Below are 18,181 nucleotides of genomic sequence, written 5' to 3'. Positions count from 1 at the left end.
AAATTGTGCATTAGAATCTTAACTTTACCCTTGACTAATATAATTTCAACAAACCTCCATCAGTATAGCCACCGATCCCATCAAAGCACAGCAAAGTGTTATTTTTTGTATCCCAATTCATTTCCATTATTTCCCAGCTTCTTTTTATAGACACACATTGATGGAGGTTTCAAAACATCCTCACATGTTTAAACATCACTGTAAAGCAAGACATGTCTGAGGCTGATACCGTAAAGACCTAAATCCTAAACACTGTTGGAGAAGGATCACCATCAAGAGAAAGTTGCTTTTTCTAACTCGGTGGCATTTATTTGTTACCCACCCAGGTTTATCTGCAGCAGCAGCTTGGCTTTACGGAGTTCCAGTGTGATATAGTCTCCCTGCTGGCCTTCCCCATGGAGAATCACACCCTCACTTTCTGACGTCTTAAACCTCAGTGCGATCACGTCCTTAATGATCTTCATCTTCTTCACCTGTGTTAGCAAACACCAATGACTTTGTGTGATTGTTTGCAACACTTGTAACTAATTTCTGATTAGATTAAAATGAAACATTATGTAAAAAACAACAACAAAAAAACACCAATGCAAAACAATGAAAAGCAATCTTTTCACTTTAGAAACTTTTATACTTGGTAACAAAACAAGACAAGACAAGTGTTCTGTTTGCCTGTTCAAAATCTACATCCATTTATTTATATATAGCTCTCATAAAAAATGCCAGTTTATTGTGATACATTTGAATTTTTTCATTCTAATTTTTGATTTTATGATCTAGCTTATATAATATGCAGGTATATGCTGTGTACCAACTAACAAGACTCCAGACTCCAAGACTTCTATTTAAGGGCAATAGTTTTAAACACGTATAGGATCCCAAGTCTTGATAAAACACAATGACAAACAAAATACTGAAACTCTCTGTTAAATATGTTTTCCAATGTTTATTAAAGGACTGCCATAAGTTTATGTGACTAGCAAAGGAATGATCGCAATATAACCAATACCCTCTACTAGAATTCATTACAGGATCTAGTCTCCATGTTCTAGAATGACTGAGTCAATATTGCTTTTTATATTCCAGTTTATTCAAAATTGAATATCCAATTCCAATCCAATAATTTTGAATATCCAATTTTAAATATTCGACTACTGAAGTTGAAATTTGGGTACCTTAAAACGATATGAGATCACACCCTGCCCATCAAAATTGATGATGTCTGCCCCTAAAGGAGGAAGATGGAATTAAAAGACAGGAAGAGAGAGAGAGAGAGAGAGAGAGAGAGAGAGAGAGAGAGAGATTATTATTTAAACAAACACAAACCACAAACATTCAGATACATTCAATTCAAACCTGACAGTAATATTTAAAAGAACAGGTGCGCTAATAATAGATGAACGCGTAAAAGGGCGAATTAAATTAGATATTATATTGCCAGCTCAATTTCTGGCTTTATATGCATATGGCTTTACATGCCACAAATTGCCTTTTTCAAAGGAAAATTTTTATATGTCACAGTAGGAAGAACACGTTGGCTAATTGACACACATTTTTTGTTTACTGGCACACTTGCTATTAATCATGCTTCCTTTTTAATGCTATACATTAAGATTAAAAATAATTGCAATAATTTAAAAAAAAATGATATGCCTTTTTTACACATTTAAAAACTGCCACACAGAAACACCTGCATGCAGACTGAGCTGAGAGCTCCAACTTATCCCAGATTCAGTGTAAGCCGAGGTTTAATCAAGAATCAAGCCATGAGTGTCATGTTAAACAAAGTTAAAGTACAAAGAAATGCTATGTGTACTGTATGTATAAGTGAAGGAGCTCAAAAAAGAGACAAGCAGTGGAATGAGGATGATTTTCAGATCTTGAGCTCAGTAATAAAGAGCAGTGCTTGAGGCATCTCTTCAGTCTTACTATCATCATGACAAGTGTTCAAGTGGTTAGTGGAGAACACATATGTGGCAAGATTGGTTGGAGAATTTAGAGAAGAGAGCACAGGAAATGATGGGATAACATAGCTAGGGAAAGATATACAGGGATAACGATGCACAGTCACACTGCCCCTCAATCTTATATGATTTCTTGGGTTTTCACTTATATAAAACACAGAAATACACAAATATACTGAGGATGCCTTTCCTGAAATAAATAGTTGAGGGGAGGTAGAGGGAACTTACATCTGTTCCCTTTGTTCCAACTTCTCAAATGCTGTCTCACTTTCAGTATTTTTTGCTGCTTCACCCTCACCCCACTCTTTCTCCATTACTCTCCACTCTGCTTCACTTGTTATTTATTTTGGTTCTGTCTTTAGTTTCCACTCTTTCTTCAGTCATTTCACTTTGATTTTTGTTCTGTCACATTTATGGTACAGGCATTGGTGGTATTTCAGTGTCCAACAGTTTTATATGTCGGCATATATGGATATGGATCAACATGGATAAAACAATCAAATAAATAAAAATTAAACACATGCATGCGCGCACACACAAAAAATGCAAATACAAATGTTTTATGGTTGCTTATAATTATGCTAATGCCAAAAAAAGTCTCTGACATTTTAAACTACAAAATGAAGTTTGACATTGAAATGTTAAACTATAACTACATAATGCATTTTTCAACTGCTTAAATACTAGCTTCAGTTCTCTAAAACTAATTGGCAGTGGCCTGAACGCATATATTTAATTAACTTGTAAATATCCTGCTACAGTAATGTTTGGTTTTTGATTTTAATTGTCAGGTTGTTGTTAGTCAACATGACATAATCACAATCATCATAATATAGCATGCATAATTAAAGTTTTGTGGATATAAATGCGATGTTACTGTTATGAAATTAAAATTATACAGGTGCGTAAACAGTGTAAATTAGTCATTTTAGCTGCTGGTAGGTGGTTGCTTTACAACATTTTGATGAAATAATAGATGTGCATAATTCATGTTCTTTGGCTACAAAATCTTGCAAAACTAAAACTACAATGCTTTTCTAAGGTTTTACAGGTGCAAAGGTGCATCCTTGCCCATTGTTAAATGGTTGCCAGGGAACATGATCACATTATAATATACCATGCATGAGTTTTGCGGATTTAAATTAACCATTAATGTTGTGAAATTCAAATTATATGATGGGTATTATGAGTGCTATTATCACTCATTGGTAGGTGGCTGCTAGGCAAAATGATGATGTCATAACATATGGTTCTATAGATAAGAACCTTAAAGGGGTCTAAGACGTACCTGTGTGCCAAATCTGGTTGCTCAACTCCTGACTGTGTAGGTGGAGTTTGTGGGCGGAGAGAGATTTTAATTTAATCCTACGTAAAGTACTATTTTTTTAATCCTATTTATTGTTTTTGCAAAACATTTAACCCATTCTAACAGATTAAAATATAGTTTTAAAGGTGAAGCTATTGTGATGAATCAGAGTAACTATAAATCAAACTAGGAACCACAAGCCTCACCTTGATAGTATAAAATGTTTCTTGATCTAATGTATCCATTCGAGTTAGTAGAAACTTGTTTCAGGTGTTGCTGGGAGGAGCCAGAGACAATGGTTTCTAGTGGCACTCTGGACTATGTGAAATTTTCTCTCCTGGTAAACACAAACTGACTTCCCTTTCATAACACTGAAAACTAATTCACATTTTAAATCACATATCTGTGTTGGTTTGAAAACAATACTTGAGATGTAACTTTCTCCTTTGGTCAAATAAAGATAATTGTTTCAGACTGTTTATCAGGCTGTTTTATTTGCAACACCATACATGCAGTTCCCATGCTTACTCTAATGTAATATTGAGCCCGAGAGCCAGAATGATGCTGTTTAAGCTGATGCTTACTCTAGAATTAGATACTATTCAGAAGAAAATCTCCATAAGTACATTTCTTAGCCTTGACAGATTATGATGGCGATACATCACACTGACAACAGATTTGGTCTTTGGCATAAAAAAAAAAAAAGCCACGGGTTGAAGTCAGCTGTGAAAGAGATTGCATTTGTATGGAAAATTAAATTTGTACTCTCTGTTTCTGTCTGATTCCCCTTTCTCTCACATATTGCTTCTACTATTTACCGACTCATCTATGAAGTAATTGATTTGCTGTTGATCCTATGTTAATCAAAATGGAAATGAGCATGTAAATTCCACAGCACGGTGAATCATGACTCCTTTACAGCTTGCACCTCTGGCACAACCACATCCACACACATGCATACAGATACTGCCTTTTATTGCATAGTCCTAGATGAGTCATAATATGGCATTGCATTTAATTATCATACATTTTCAGAACCCAGAATTATCATCTACAACCAACATATTTGGTGATTATGCTGGAAACATAACATCTATATTTATCTGCCTCCTTTTCCTCCCACTACTTCTCTTTTGTGCTTTCTGTTTTCATCCTCTTTTCTCTGCCATTGCCCAACACTGTACTTCTCCCGCCTTTCATCTTCCGGCTGGGAAGCGGGAAAAACATTTACAAGAAGCTGATTCTAGGGGAACTGCAGAGTCAGGGAGTGGAGGATGGCTAGATGAACAGACAAATGTATGAGTTCTCATTTTCTGACTGAATGCTGAAGAAAGAAGCAGTGACAGCATAATCATGAGGAACCACTGCAGGCTTCAAAACAAAGATGACAGACAACTCTGAAAGATGATGCACCTGACCAGAGGGAGTGTATGTGTAGTTGTAGTTGTGTTTCCCTCTTTCTGTGTTTCTTCTGATACTTGAGTTTTAAGCATGTGTCTTCCTTATTTTGCATTTATTATACATCTCAAAACAGATGTCACTGAGTGGTGGACAACATTCATATCTGTCAGAAACACAAACTCTCTGAGCTTAGTTGGGCCTTGAGACAAGCAAGTGGGTTTCTTTTTTTTTGTTTCGTTTTTTATTTTTTGTTTTCCTTCCTCGTCTTTTTTATTTTAGTGCTATTTAGTGAAAACCTCAATCAGATTAGAAATAAAAATAAGACTGTAAAGTCTATATGTGACCAAGAAAAACTGGTGGTTTGGAAGTGACCCCATTGATTTTTTTTCCTGTGTGGGATCAATTGCAAGTAGTTGCTGTGAACAACTGGTCCTCGGAGGTTTACCATGCAGCCGTCTTTGGGTGACCGCTTTTGGTCTGAAGGCATCTGGTGGGAGGCAACCTTCCTTGGCCCAACTCGGCTGGATTGAGTGCCTTAACTCTCAAACAGATTGGCAAAGGTTTGAAATTAATTTCCATCTTATTTATAAATGCATAGAGATTGTGTTGATGTGCGCAAATTGTCTGCTTCACCAAACAATGATGCAAACACACAAACCTGAGTCAATCAGGTTCAGCCAGGCAATTTACTGCAAATTGCACCAAATTTAACACAGAAAAACGTGTCTTAATTTATGCCAGCTACGTGCATAGTAGTTGGCACTATAAGTGTTTATTTATTTGATATGAGAGAAGGAAATGTTATAAGAACTCTCCTCATGTCCAACTTCTAATAGAAGAGTTCACCCTTATTCCATAAATATATAAACATATTTTTAAGCCTCCCCTCATGTATTTGAGCTGCCATGCTGTTTTCAGAGAGAAACATGTGCACTACCTTTTAAAAAAGCTAATACGCTATGTATTATTTTGTTACTTGCTTCCAGCCTTAAAAGTATGCTGCTCAAGGTTGCTAATGAAATGAAGTAACTATGTTTTTGTTCATTTATACATTTATAAATTATAAATTTTCCCTGTCTGGTTTGGGCTGCACTTCAATGCTGTTCAGTCAAAAAATGACTCCAGACTGTCTCGTTGGTGCTTTATTCCTGTTTTTATTGTATTGCTTTCTCAATTAAGCAAAGCTGAAAGACAGCAACTAACTGCAAGGGATCTCACACCTGGTCTCTGCCTTTAACTTCAAAATTTCAAGGGTAGAGAGATTGGAGGCACTCATTGTCATGTTTAAGAAACCAGTTTGAGATGATTTGAGTTTTGAGATATGCTTTGGAAGCAACCATCAGAAGATGGGTGCACTGTAGTCATAAAGGATGGACATGGTCAGCAATGATACTCAAGTAGGTTGTGGTGATTAAATGATACTCAGTTGGCACCGAGAGCCCTAAAGTGTGCCACCAACAGCAGCCTGAGCCTTGAAAGAAAGCAGGATGGATCCATGTTTTCATGTTATTTATATTAAATTCTGACCCTGCTATCTGAATGGTCCACCTGTTGGTCTCCTGTTGTCCAGTTTTGATAAGTCTGTGCAAATGGTAATATCAGTTTCCTATTCTTAGCTCCTATTCGTAGCTCTTTGTGTAGTCCTCTGATGCTGTAGCCGTCTGCTTCATGGTTCAACATGTTGGGGGATGCTATTCTGCATACCGCGTCTGTAATGAGTGGTTATTTGAGATACTGCTGCCTTTCTAACAGCTCAAAGCAGTCTGACCATTCGCCTCTGCCCCTCACACAGAGAACTGCCAATGCCAATGTGAAACAGTGAGTTTGGATCAAGCCCAATTTAACTTTTTCTGCTGTCTAAAGTAAAGTGGTAACCTCTTTCTCAAAGTGCTTGCGGGTATAGGCTGCATAAGGTATGTTTCACATCCTGCTCAAATACTCCAGAACCACTGGTGCTTGACAGCATGCCCAATGTTATGTAAGTTATTGATTGTTCCTACATTTCTTTTGCTAAATTTGAGAAATATATCTTGCTGAGTGTTACTGGAATACTATGACTTTTTCCAAATTTGGAAAACTGCATCCAGATATTGTTCCAATTCTATTATGTTTTAAAGCTAGCTCTTTCACCAGATCTGTTCAAAATACATTATCTATTATTGTCTTAGGTAAAAACAAAGCCCCAGCAATTCCATGTTAGGATCACTGACAGTGTGATTATAAATGTGTGGGGAGAAGTAATGTGTATAAGCTTGAAATGAACTGAATGGCTGTGTTGCTTATGCTAGGAGTGCCTATGCACGCATGTGTGCATCTGTATGTGTTAAGTGTATGTGCAGTACATCTCGTGGTCCTTATCATTACTGTCATGCTTTTCTTTTGACATGGGAAGGAAATGAAACAAGGGAAATATAATCAATGAACCGAGGACTGACTGGAATACAACGCATGCCCTTGCATTCACGCACACAAACGCACAAGCGCACACCCCCTCCCTCACAAACATATCCACGCATAGTGCAATCACATCTCCCGAATGAAAGATGTATGTGTGTCACTTATAACAATAATTTATGCAGAGCCTTAATTGAAAATTGTTATCAGAATCAATTTGGCAGCCTTTAATAGGATGAGGGCAAAGAGGCTGCAGGAGAGCCAGTTCCCTGGATGATGCATTCGTTAGAAAGCGAGAGACAGTGTATGAGTGTTTGTGTATCTGTACATGTTTGCGAGTTTGCAGCCGTGCTCTGCATATTGCTGCAAATTGATTTTATTTGTGCATGTATGTATCGTGGCAGGCTTTCATGCTGGGATTGTGTTTAATTCACATGCAGAAATAGCTCCATTGTGCCTTGATTGGAGCTGACAAACCATCATTAGGTTCTCCACATGGATCCACAATTTGAAATGCTAAGTGCTAGGCTGCACATGTTTAAAGCCTGTGAGGCTACTAGGAGTATATTTACTTAGGAGTGGAATCTATCTGGTTTCTTTAAACGGCTGTTGTATCTGAGTGTTGTGATACGGCTGATTCCAGACCAACCAAGTGACTGTAAAGCAATTAATATGCAAATGAATGCCTCCACCTTTGATTATTGTTCTGTCTAATAATGTGTGAAGATTCAAGGTGTTACAGGTGTTAGATTAGCCGTGTGTGTAAGAGAAATATAAAAGAGACGTTGCAGGTGTTCTCCAAACCTGTTTGTGTGTGTCTTTGTGTGTGCGTGTGTGTGTGTGTTTATCTCCACTCACAGTAGGAGCATCCGTAAACTTCTATTCGCAGACCAATCCGTCCCTCCTCGCTCCAGTCTAACGGGATGAGCCTAAGGAAGCGAGCCACGATTCCCTGCTGGAGCTCGTGGCGAACTGCACTCTCTGAGTTGGAGTTCCCAGAGAAAGCCTATGAACATAATCATTCATATACACACAGACATAGAGAGAAACACAAACACACACACAAATTAAATACATCAAAGCCACAAGCCTGAAGACAAACAAGCAGCTTCAGGACTTCAGAACAAGAGCATTTGTTCCACTCACCACATCCTACCCTGAAGGTGCTCACTCACAAAACATACAAAATAATTATGAGTCTACATATCTAATATGCCCACCATAGGACAGTCTAACCGTAGGGGATGTTAGGAGTAAATTGCATATTGTATTAAGCTTCGTATGCATTAAGAAACTCCCTGCTCACATCAATTCATATCTAGACTGATTTATGTGTCCCAACAAGTAATAGAGGCTTGTAACTGATGAGGTTTACAGTTCTTTGCTATATTAGCCCTTTGTTCCACACAGCTGGTATACTGTCTAAAAACTCATCTTTTGAAAAAAAAAAAAAAAAGGTATCTTGAAAAGCAAATAATGCCTAATTAACACTTCTAAGATTGCAGTGATGCCTAATTAAAATGTCTTATTTATCTGCAATTTTAAATGTCTTTGCACAGCCCCAGTGTGGCTCCAGTTCCATGACTGAACATGTGCTGGTTGTTTTGTACACATCATGGCTTGACAGCATGAGCTGCTCTCCAATGTTTTGCTGTAAGCATAATTATTTGATGTCAGATTTCAATGACAGGCTGCTGAAGTACATCTCCTGACAGTGCATTCCCCCCCTTGCTGTTTTGACTTAAATGTGACTGACTGGAGTCTTTACCACCCACTAAAAAATAAATTGTATTTACATGGAAAAGAGAAATGAGACAAGGATGGCATTCACTTCACCAAATACTATAGAATCCCACTGGATGAGTAAAAGAGGCACTCGTTAAAATGATCTCCTCTTCTCACTACATCATTCTTGTTTTCTTTCCTCCTACTTAGTTTCTCTTCCTTCACTTGACCTGATACATGACGGGGAGAACCTCTAACCGCCCACTAATCCACCTCACCACAGTCCCTGAACTATTTTCACTTCTGTGCATTCTCCTCTGCTCTCTGAAATAAACACACAACACAACCCCGTTCCCCCATGCATTACTTTCGACACACACATGCACAGAACAGTTCGCACACACCACTGGGGAGAAGCCTCATTAATAGCCTAGCAGGTAACTAGAAGAGAGCAAGACACTAGACAGCCATGTGTTATTTCAGATAAGACATGGAGTGGGCAGGGCAGAGCGTGAGTGTATGGGAAAAAAATAACTTGCACAGACAGCCTGCTTTAAGCTGACTCTTCAGTGACCCAAGAATGTACCCCTGAAGATATGCTATCTGCAAAAGGAGGAAATGGTCAAGAGTTCACACTTAGCTCAGAGCTACTGAACTTCCACTGTAGTGAAGGAGTGGACAGTACTTCTATTATCAATGAATTCCTCTCAGTTTCATATTTAATCTTTATTTATTCCATAAAGGTTTATGGAATAAATAAAGTATGCCTTTTGAAAGAGAAGGTTGCAGCGTAGTATTGTATGTATGTCACCAATAAATAAGTAAGTAAGTAAATAAATAAATAAAAACAGAAAGCACATTAATAGTTATGCTCCTGACCATGACATAGCTAGAGTTATGGCTTTTACACCCAAAGACATAAAATCTCACAAATGCATTTGTCGTGGTTCTGCAGGAAGTTTGGACACATCCATCAGTGGCTAGGCAACAGATCAAGCAGCCACTCTGATCATGTGAAAGACAATACTGTTTAACTTGTGCAACGACTGGTAACTGATGATTCAGCAATGCAAACCTTAAAGTTACATTAAATTTGCTTTTTAAAGCAAGTTGACTGGAAACAGCATTTTGTCTTTTCTTTTAAATCATAGCAATTAAGTGGAAGTTGCCAGGTGTAATTGCTGCTTATATTGGTACTTTTTAAAGTAGCTTCCACACTATATAAAAAAAGTACTGGAGTACCTACAGATTACATGGACAGTAGCTGCTAGGTCATGAAAACCCATGACACGAAGCTCCTGTCACATAGTTTTTGTGCTGATGTTAATACCAGAGCAGGTTTTTGAGTCAGCACAGCACTGGTAACTTTGAGCACTCGGGGAGCCTGTTATGACTTCAAACAATGTGCGCTGAGCTCAATTCATAGTTGCATGCCGCATCATCAAAACACTGGAAGTCTGAAATGTCTCCATAACTGAGATATTCCTTTATTCACCTGGGCTAGCGCTACTCTTTGGAGCTGTTTGTGCAATTCTACAATAGATTCTTCCCCTCTAACCCTTATCTTTTTCTTTTGCTGTTAAATCTTCTCAAGCTTTCTTCTCCTGTGCTCTCTATTGCATGTTTGTCCTTCAGTATTCTGTTTCCAAACTGCCTGTAGTGTTGGCTTCTGATATGAAGCACAATGACAGTTATATCTACAATCTGCATAAACACACACAAGCATTCATGCACACATATAGATACAGACTGCCAATGCACCACCTTGCCATTTAAGCAATTATGAAATGTTAAAACCTGATGTCACTGTTAAGATCGCCTCATCGTTGGGTATAAAATAATGAACGAGGAAAAAAAATTTCTGACAATTTTTCTGGCTGCATGCAGATGACTTCAATTCCTTTTTGTCCAGCTGTCACCTTCCTCTCCTTGCCCTTGTCAAGGTATACCAGAGAAAGAAAAAGAAAAAAGAAAAAGAGAGAGAACAAAACCATTTTTTTCTTCACCCAAAAGCTCAATCCCCCCATCCTCTTTTTTTCCCCCCTCTATTTCCCTATTGTGTTCATCCCGCTTTCTACACTTATCTGTGCTTGGCTGAATGAACAGCTCAATTCAAAGGCATTACTATGCAGAGCGGGGGGCAGAAGGCAGGATAGGGAAGAGAAGAGGAGGATGAAGATGAGGAAAAAGCTGTGGATGCTGAACACCTTGCAAAAGTCTGCCTAGTGAACCATTTAATTCCCTCTACTCCAAAGTCAAATCATTAGGCGGCAAACCAATGAGTAATTGGAAATATATGTGTGTGACTGCATACAGCGGGCCTGTGTGACAGTTTATGTTGAGGTGTGTGCACGTGTGCGTGTTTTATAAGCAACTTTAGAGCTTAGACACTTTGACGTTTTGTTTAATCAAGAACTGAGGTAATTTACGGCAACAAAGGCCACAAAGTGCCTGAAGCAAATTTCAGAGTTTACTCACTAGCTGCTATGTGCATGCATGCAGAGTTGCACATACTTCTGCATGATTCTGCCTACTATGTATGTCAGTGATATGTACACACTGTTAGCCTTTGCAGTAATTTCCATAGCTTAGTACTGCAAAATCAACAGTAAAAAACTCTAAAGGATGTTAGCAGTTTAGTACTGTAATTTGCATGTAATTGTGGGAAAATTCCATGAGATTACATTATTTTTACGGTAACTCACCGTACTCATGGAAACAGCTGTAAAATACAGCAAATGTAACAATTGGTGATGTTACTGAGATTATACTATTACACCATCCGGATTTCTGTTGTTTTCTACTGTAGATCTAAGAGTAATTACTTAAATCCTCATTCAGAGTGTATTACTATAAAATGCGATTCACTGTGAAAGTAGTATAACATATAAACTACAATATACAGCACAATTTTTAACTTAAGGAGTAAGTTGCAGCCACACTAAAATTTAATTCCTTGAAGTGAATGTAACCTCATATATTAATAAATGTATTTGTTTATTCAAACAATGTGAAACATTATTAATACTATTAATTAATAGTATACTTGTAAGGTTAGTATTGTGATAGAGTCGAGTATATTTTAATTATACTCTTGTAGACATTATGACATTATGCTAGTACAATTATGGTGAACAAAAAGTACATCTAAAAGTTAATTTCAAGAATACTGTTATGTACTAAAATGGGGGCCAATATAGTCCCAAGAAGCATTATTAGTATATGTACTAGGTAAGGTATACTTGGGAAATATAATTGAAGTATACTTATTTTTTGTATGGCCAGCAACAAAAACTAATGGCTACATTTAGAGTAATGTTTAAAAATGACTTCATTTAGCAGGGTGTTCCTTTTTTTCTCTTCTTATTCTTTCTTATACTGGACCTTCATTTGTTTTGTATAAGATGGTACTTTTTAAGACACCTCTGCCTAACTACAGTGAACTAACCTAATAATATGCTCTGGTCATCATTTTACACAAGTTAAGGTGTCACATCCATGAAACCTACACCACTAACCAGCATCAGTACTACAACTTCACTCTCAAAATTAATAAATTCTGGGACAAGCAGAAACTGTATTTTTAGCGGTGCATTTTGTTGCAGGCCAGACTGCTATTAAATACACTCTGCTGAAGAAATAATTCCTTTGTAGCACCACTTCGTCTTGGTTCAGAAGAGATGTCCTGGATATACGTGATAATTTAACACATTATCACAGTTTAGCGCGTTGGGTTGTGTTTTTAAAGCGATTGTTACGTTTTTAAAGCTTTTTAATGTGACAGGTGCGATAGCCGACACCACACCTTCACCTGACGTACAACGTGACGTATACGCACACGTCGGGTATTCACTTTCAAAACAGCAATGGGGATAGAAAATATTGCTCGAGGTGGTTAATGCTCCTTTCGCTGGTTGCCAACCACCATTAAATAACAACAAGAAGAAAATATTGATCTGCTTCTCTTAGTTTTGCACGTTTAAGCTGCAATTCAGACTCAAACAAAGCTGCAAAGCAGGAGAACAACATGATCATCAACTATTCTGTGCCATAGATCCAGTTCGCTGCAGCACAGAGTGATGATGAGACCGTTAACATGTGCAACTTAGAGGTAGTCAGAGGTAACTGGATGTTCAATCGGGTTAAATGCAAGGTTGATTGGAATATATCTGAAGATCATATGCTATTCGTGATAACTCTGCTAGACTCCAAATTGCTCGTCCATGCGGGAGTATCTCAAAATTAAATGAAACCACTTAACACTTTTTCCCTAAAACGGACTGACATGGGACACATTAAAGTTTGATCGGAACCTGCTAAACAGTCTGAAGGTAAGTGTTTTTTTCACTTATTCGAGAGAAGTCCGAAATGCGTTCTTATTACTGTTTGTTTTGACTTTTAAGCTACCCTACCAGGATATTTTCATTCAAATGCTAAGACAAAATGTCAATATCTATGAATGTGGAGACTCAAAAGACTAGTTAGGTAATAGTTGCCGATGGATTTATGAGACTTGATAGAAACTTGGACGTTTGCAACAGGTGAATCGGTGAACTACCGAGGTTGCGCCCAAATGCTTAAAGCTGTTAGCTGGTCAGTGTTTTCAGGTGTGCTTGTACTACCTGTACGGTGCGGAGTGCTGACTAAGTCATGTTAAACCCATTAAAGCGTCGAGCTCAAATATCTTTTCATTTTTCTGCACTGTTCTCTTGTCGGCACACATTTTCTGTTTACTGAAGCCTTTTGTGAATAATTTTGATCATGTAAAAACTGGGAATTGGTCCCTATTGACAATACTCTTATTTTTTGTCATTTAGGAAAGGTAATTGGTCACTGAACTTTTTGCAACTATGTGTATTTCTAAATTTTGTGGCTTCAGTGCACATTTATATTGTTCAGTTTGCATGTTAAAAGCCTGCCAAGCACCCCAAGGCTAATTATGCTTGGTAAGAAGTCATTCATGAAAAAGAGCTGATTAGACCATATTAAAATTTCTGTTTGGCACAGGAGCTTTTCGTGGACACAGGTATCCAGTCTCTGTTTTGTTAGCTCAAATTTCTGTAATTTCCTTTATAAACCAAGGTTGTTGGACATGTGTCTCAGTGAATCCAGCAAAGTAACAATATCAAATTTCATATTACATATTACCGATCAACACTGTAGTCTAGCTACACCAACAGCAGAAATACTGAAGTCAATACTGTAAAGTTTAACGGCAGCACAAACTATAAACTCCAAAATAACCATACAGTTGATTCATCTCCGGTAATTTAACTGGGCTGACTCTTTGTTAGGTGTGTTTAATGTGCAGAATAATTCCCAATTATGTACAATTATAATATGTTAAAACGGACTTATGTACATAAGGCCATTAATAATTAACTGTACATAGCTATTTGCTTTATGACTATCTAGACAGTGTGAAGAAGTGAAGTATTGAAATTATTTTATGTTGCATAATGACAATATGTTGCCCCTATACATTTAAGGACAAAGTTCAATGACCGCCACCTGCTGGATGGTGAGTGCAGAGGGGCGTGTAATTGTTGAGCTGGACAAAGAGAACATCTTTGCTGATGCAATGTCAGTCTTCTTTGGTTCATTCTATGTATTGAACCTGGAATACCAGGAGTCAGTGTGTGCAAGGATTTTTGTAAGGATAAACCCTGAAGAGGGAACAAAATGTACCTCCAAGGTTGGGACAAGCAGAAGGACTGGGTACACTGTGAAGCGAAAGGTTGTTCACATTAACCCTCATGTCACAACTTTCCTCCAGCGGCATACTGAATTTGAGTGGAGAACTTCAAATTAGGTAACTGTTTTTGCCATTTTTAGTGAATTTCTTGTATAATTTAAGTGACCAATGTGTTGTTACCTGTGTCTCCACAGATGATCCATGGCCCATGCTTTCTGGACATTTACACAAGACGAACAACAATGAAGACGAGCTGTCTTGCAACTCTTGCAAGACGCTGTCTCTGTCCAATAGGTTTTTTGAGTGCAACAGTTTTGATTTTTTTTCCTTCTTTTACCCGTTTGTTAAAAATTATTTCAGCTACTTATACTTTAATTGTCACATGTATTGGCTCACCCTACAAATCAATGAACAAGATCAGGGTTCAGTGCAGGTCAGTCAAGTTCCTTCACACCACACACGCTCATCCATGTCATTGTGGACCCTGTTTTGTGCATTGATTTGGTGGTGTGAGCCAGAATTTTGGACAAAGTGTATATAAAGGCAGAAGTGTGGGGCTTGATATTATATTCATTACAATTCAGTTTATTTGTATGGTGCCAACAAAATGAATGCCAAGGCACTTCACATTGTAGGTTTAAGACCCTACAAAATATAACTAAGAAAACCCAACACTTGAGCATATGTTGTCTGCCATGATATGGATATGACATAATATCGTTATTGTTTGTACAACCATCTGAGAAAATAATGGATTACATGGTTTAGTAAAAACAAGTGCTTCCTCAATGAAAATATGTTTTCAGTTCTTTTCAGTTTTTGATTTTGGAAATGTGTATTTCAGCAGGGAAAAATCAGAATTGAAATAAAGTGGTGTAAAGCACATAAATTATATTTTGTGTGTGTGTGTCTATCTATCTATCCATCCATCCATCCATCCAATTTTTTTTGGAACCCTCCAGTCTCTTACAGTATGTTACTGTTAACTGAAATTACGGTAAATTACGACCTGTTAAACAGTAAATGACCGCCTGTTGGGACACGGTATCCTCTAGCAGAGATGAATATTTTTGGTACTGATGATCAGTGTTGGTCAAGTTACTTGAAAAAAGTAATCAGTAACTAATTACTGATTACTTCCCCAAAAAAGTAATCCCGTTACTTTACTGATTACTTATTTTCAAAAGTAATTAATTACTTAGTTACTTAGTTACTTTTTAAAAACACGATTTACAACCTGAATAGGTGATAAAGCGATAGATCTTTCAGCCCAGTTCTACTTTTTCTGCACAATCCATCATACAAAATGTAATCAAATGGAAAAGTCTCTTTTTTTAAACTTGTTTTATCCGTTTTAATCTTTTAACTTTATGCATCAAGCAAAAATTTAATTATGTGCACCATTCTCTGACTTGAAGAAATTTGTTTAACATTTAAACCTATTTTCTGCATATTCCAGCACATAAAATAAAATATTTTTTGTGTTTACACACAGTCTTTCAAATAGATGCAAGTAAAACACAGCAGAAAATAAATAAAATCAAAGACTAGCGGTCCTGTTGCTCTATTTTCACCTGTAAAGCAGGCGGAGGTTTGCCCTGGTGCAGGTGTGCCGCAGCAGTCAGTGGAAGAATCCGCAAGTTTCTCTGTGAATTTCCCATTACGTCGTAGCGCACTCGGTGCTTGCTCGGAAGTTTAGGGGGTTTTTTCGCTGTAAAAGGAAGTTTTCTTCCCACGCACAACGGACGCTAATGTTTTTGTCACTTTTTATGGAATCAAACTCAAAGTAAGGTCAATACTTCCACACTTTAAACGCTGCACGCTCATACTCTCTCCCGCACTCGATATATGATCCATCGTTGATCTGCACACAGCTGTTGTCACGAACGTCGCACTCGCTTACGTCACTGTCATGAGACATTCTCGCAAAAAAATCACGGTTTTAGTAACGCAGTAACGCAGCGTTCCTACGGGAAAGTAACGGTAATCTAATTACCGTTTTTGCAATAGTAATCCCTTACTTTACTCGTTACTTGAAAAAAGTAATCAGATTACAGTAACGCGTTACTTGTAACGCGTTACTGCCCATCTCTGCTGATGATGCGTGATAACAGTAAGTTACTGGTTAATATATTGCAGTTTATTACCTTGCAGCGGGCTTACAGTGACATACCGTGAATAAACGGTAGTATACCAATTTCTTAATCACAGTATGATGTTACTTTGTTGACGTAATTTACGACATAACGACATAACGGTATCTCACTGGCGTCACTGTCGCCAGTGAGATAGCGTAAAAAAGGCTACGGTGCGTTACCATACAGGGAGTGCAGAATTATTAGGCAAATGAGTATTTTGTCCACATCATCCTTTTCATGCATGTTGTCTTACTCCAAGCTGTATAGGCTCGAAAGCCTACTACCAATTAAGCATATTAGGTGATGTGCATCTCTGTAATGAGAAGGGGTGTGGTCTAATGACATCAACACCCTATATCAGGTGTGCATAATTATTAGGCAACTTCCTTTCCTTTGGCAAAATGGGTCAAAAGAAGGACTTGACAGGCTCAGAAAAGTCAAAAATAGTGAGATATCTTGCAGAGGGATGCAGCAGTCTCAAAATTGCAAAGCTTCTGAAGCGTGATCATCGAACAATCAAGCGTTTCATTCAAAATAGTCAACAGGGTCGCAAGAAGCGTGTGGAAAAACCAAGGCGCAAAATAACTGCCCATGAACTGAGAAAAGTCAAGCGTGCAGCTGCCAAGATGCCACTTGCCACCAGTTTGGCCATATTTCAGAGCTGCAACATCACTGGAGTGCCCAAAAGCACAAGGTGTGCAATACTCAGAGACATGGCCAAGGTAAGAAAGGCTGAAAGACGACCACCACTGAACAAGACACACAAGCTGAAACGTCAAGACTGGGCCAAGAAATATCTCAAGACTGATTTTTCTAAGGTTTTATGGACTGATGAAATGAGAGTGAGTCTTGATGGGCCAGATGGATGGGCCCGTGGCTGGATTGGTAAAGGGCAGAGAGCTCCAGTCCGACTCAGACGCCAGCAAGGTGGAGGTGGAGTACTGGTTTGGGCTGGTATCATCAAAGATGGGCTTGTGGGGCCTTTTCGGGTTGAGGATGGAGTCAAGCTCAACTCCCAGTCCTACTGCCAGTTTCTGGAAGACACCTTCTTCAAGCAGTGGTACAGGAAGAAGTCTGCATCCTTCAAGAAAAACATGATTTTCATGCAGGACAATGCTCCATCACACGCGTCCACGTACTCCACAGCGTGGCTGGCAAGAAAGGGTATAAAAGAAGAAAAACTAATGACATGGCCTCCTTGTTCACCTGATCTGAACCCCATTGAGAACCTGTGGTCCATCATCAAATGTGAGATTTACAAGGAGGGAAAACAGTACACCTCTCTGAACAGTGTCTGGGAGGCTGTGGTTGCTGCTGCACGCAATGTTGATGGTGAACAGATCAAAACACTGACAGAATCCATGGATGGCAGGCTTTTGAGTGTCCTTGCAAAGAAAGGTGGCTATATTGGTCGCTGATTTGTTTTTGTTTTGTTTTTGAATGTCAGAAATGTATATTTGTGAATGTGGAGATGTTATATTGGTTTCACTGGTAAAAATAAATAATTGAAATGGGTATATATTTGTTTTTTGTTAAGTTGCCTAATAATTATGCACAGTAA

General features: G+C 38.1%; 1 protein-coding gene across 2 annotated transcripts in view; it reads right to left on the bottom strand.

Moving 5' to 3' along the window:
• The window catches only part of cntnap2a (contactin associated protein 2a), a 390,635-nt gene that overhangs the window by 183,029 nt on the left and 189,425 nt on the right, over positions 1 to 18,181 (bottom strand). For both annotated transcript variants that reach the window (XM_084939110.1, XM_084939109.1), the window contains exons 4-6: positions 7,921 to 8,068; positions 1,173 to 1,225; positions 323 to 473 (exon numbers count right to left, since the gene is read on the bottom strand). In XM_084939110.1, coding sequence (XP_084795236.1) covers positions 323 to 473; positions 1,173 to 1,225; positions 7,921 to 8,068 — 352 coding nt within the window. The remainder of the gene's footprint in view (positions 1 to 322; positions 474 to 1,172; positions 1,226 to 7,920; positions 8,069 to 18,181) is intronic.

This window comes from Perissodus microlepis, chromosome 9, assembly GCF_051167445.1.
Source record: "Perissodus microlepis isolate ML-2025 ecotype Zambia chromosome 9, ASM5116744v1, whole genome shotgun sequence".
Lineage (NCBI taxonomy): Eukaryota > Metazoa > Chordata > Actinopteri > Cichliformes > Cichlidae > Perissodus > Perissodus microlepis.
The sequence above is the reverse complement of the archived record's forward strand: the minus strand, read 5'-3'. Positions and strand labels throughout refer to the sequence as shown.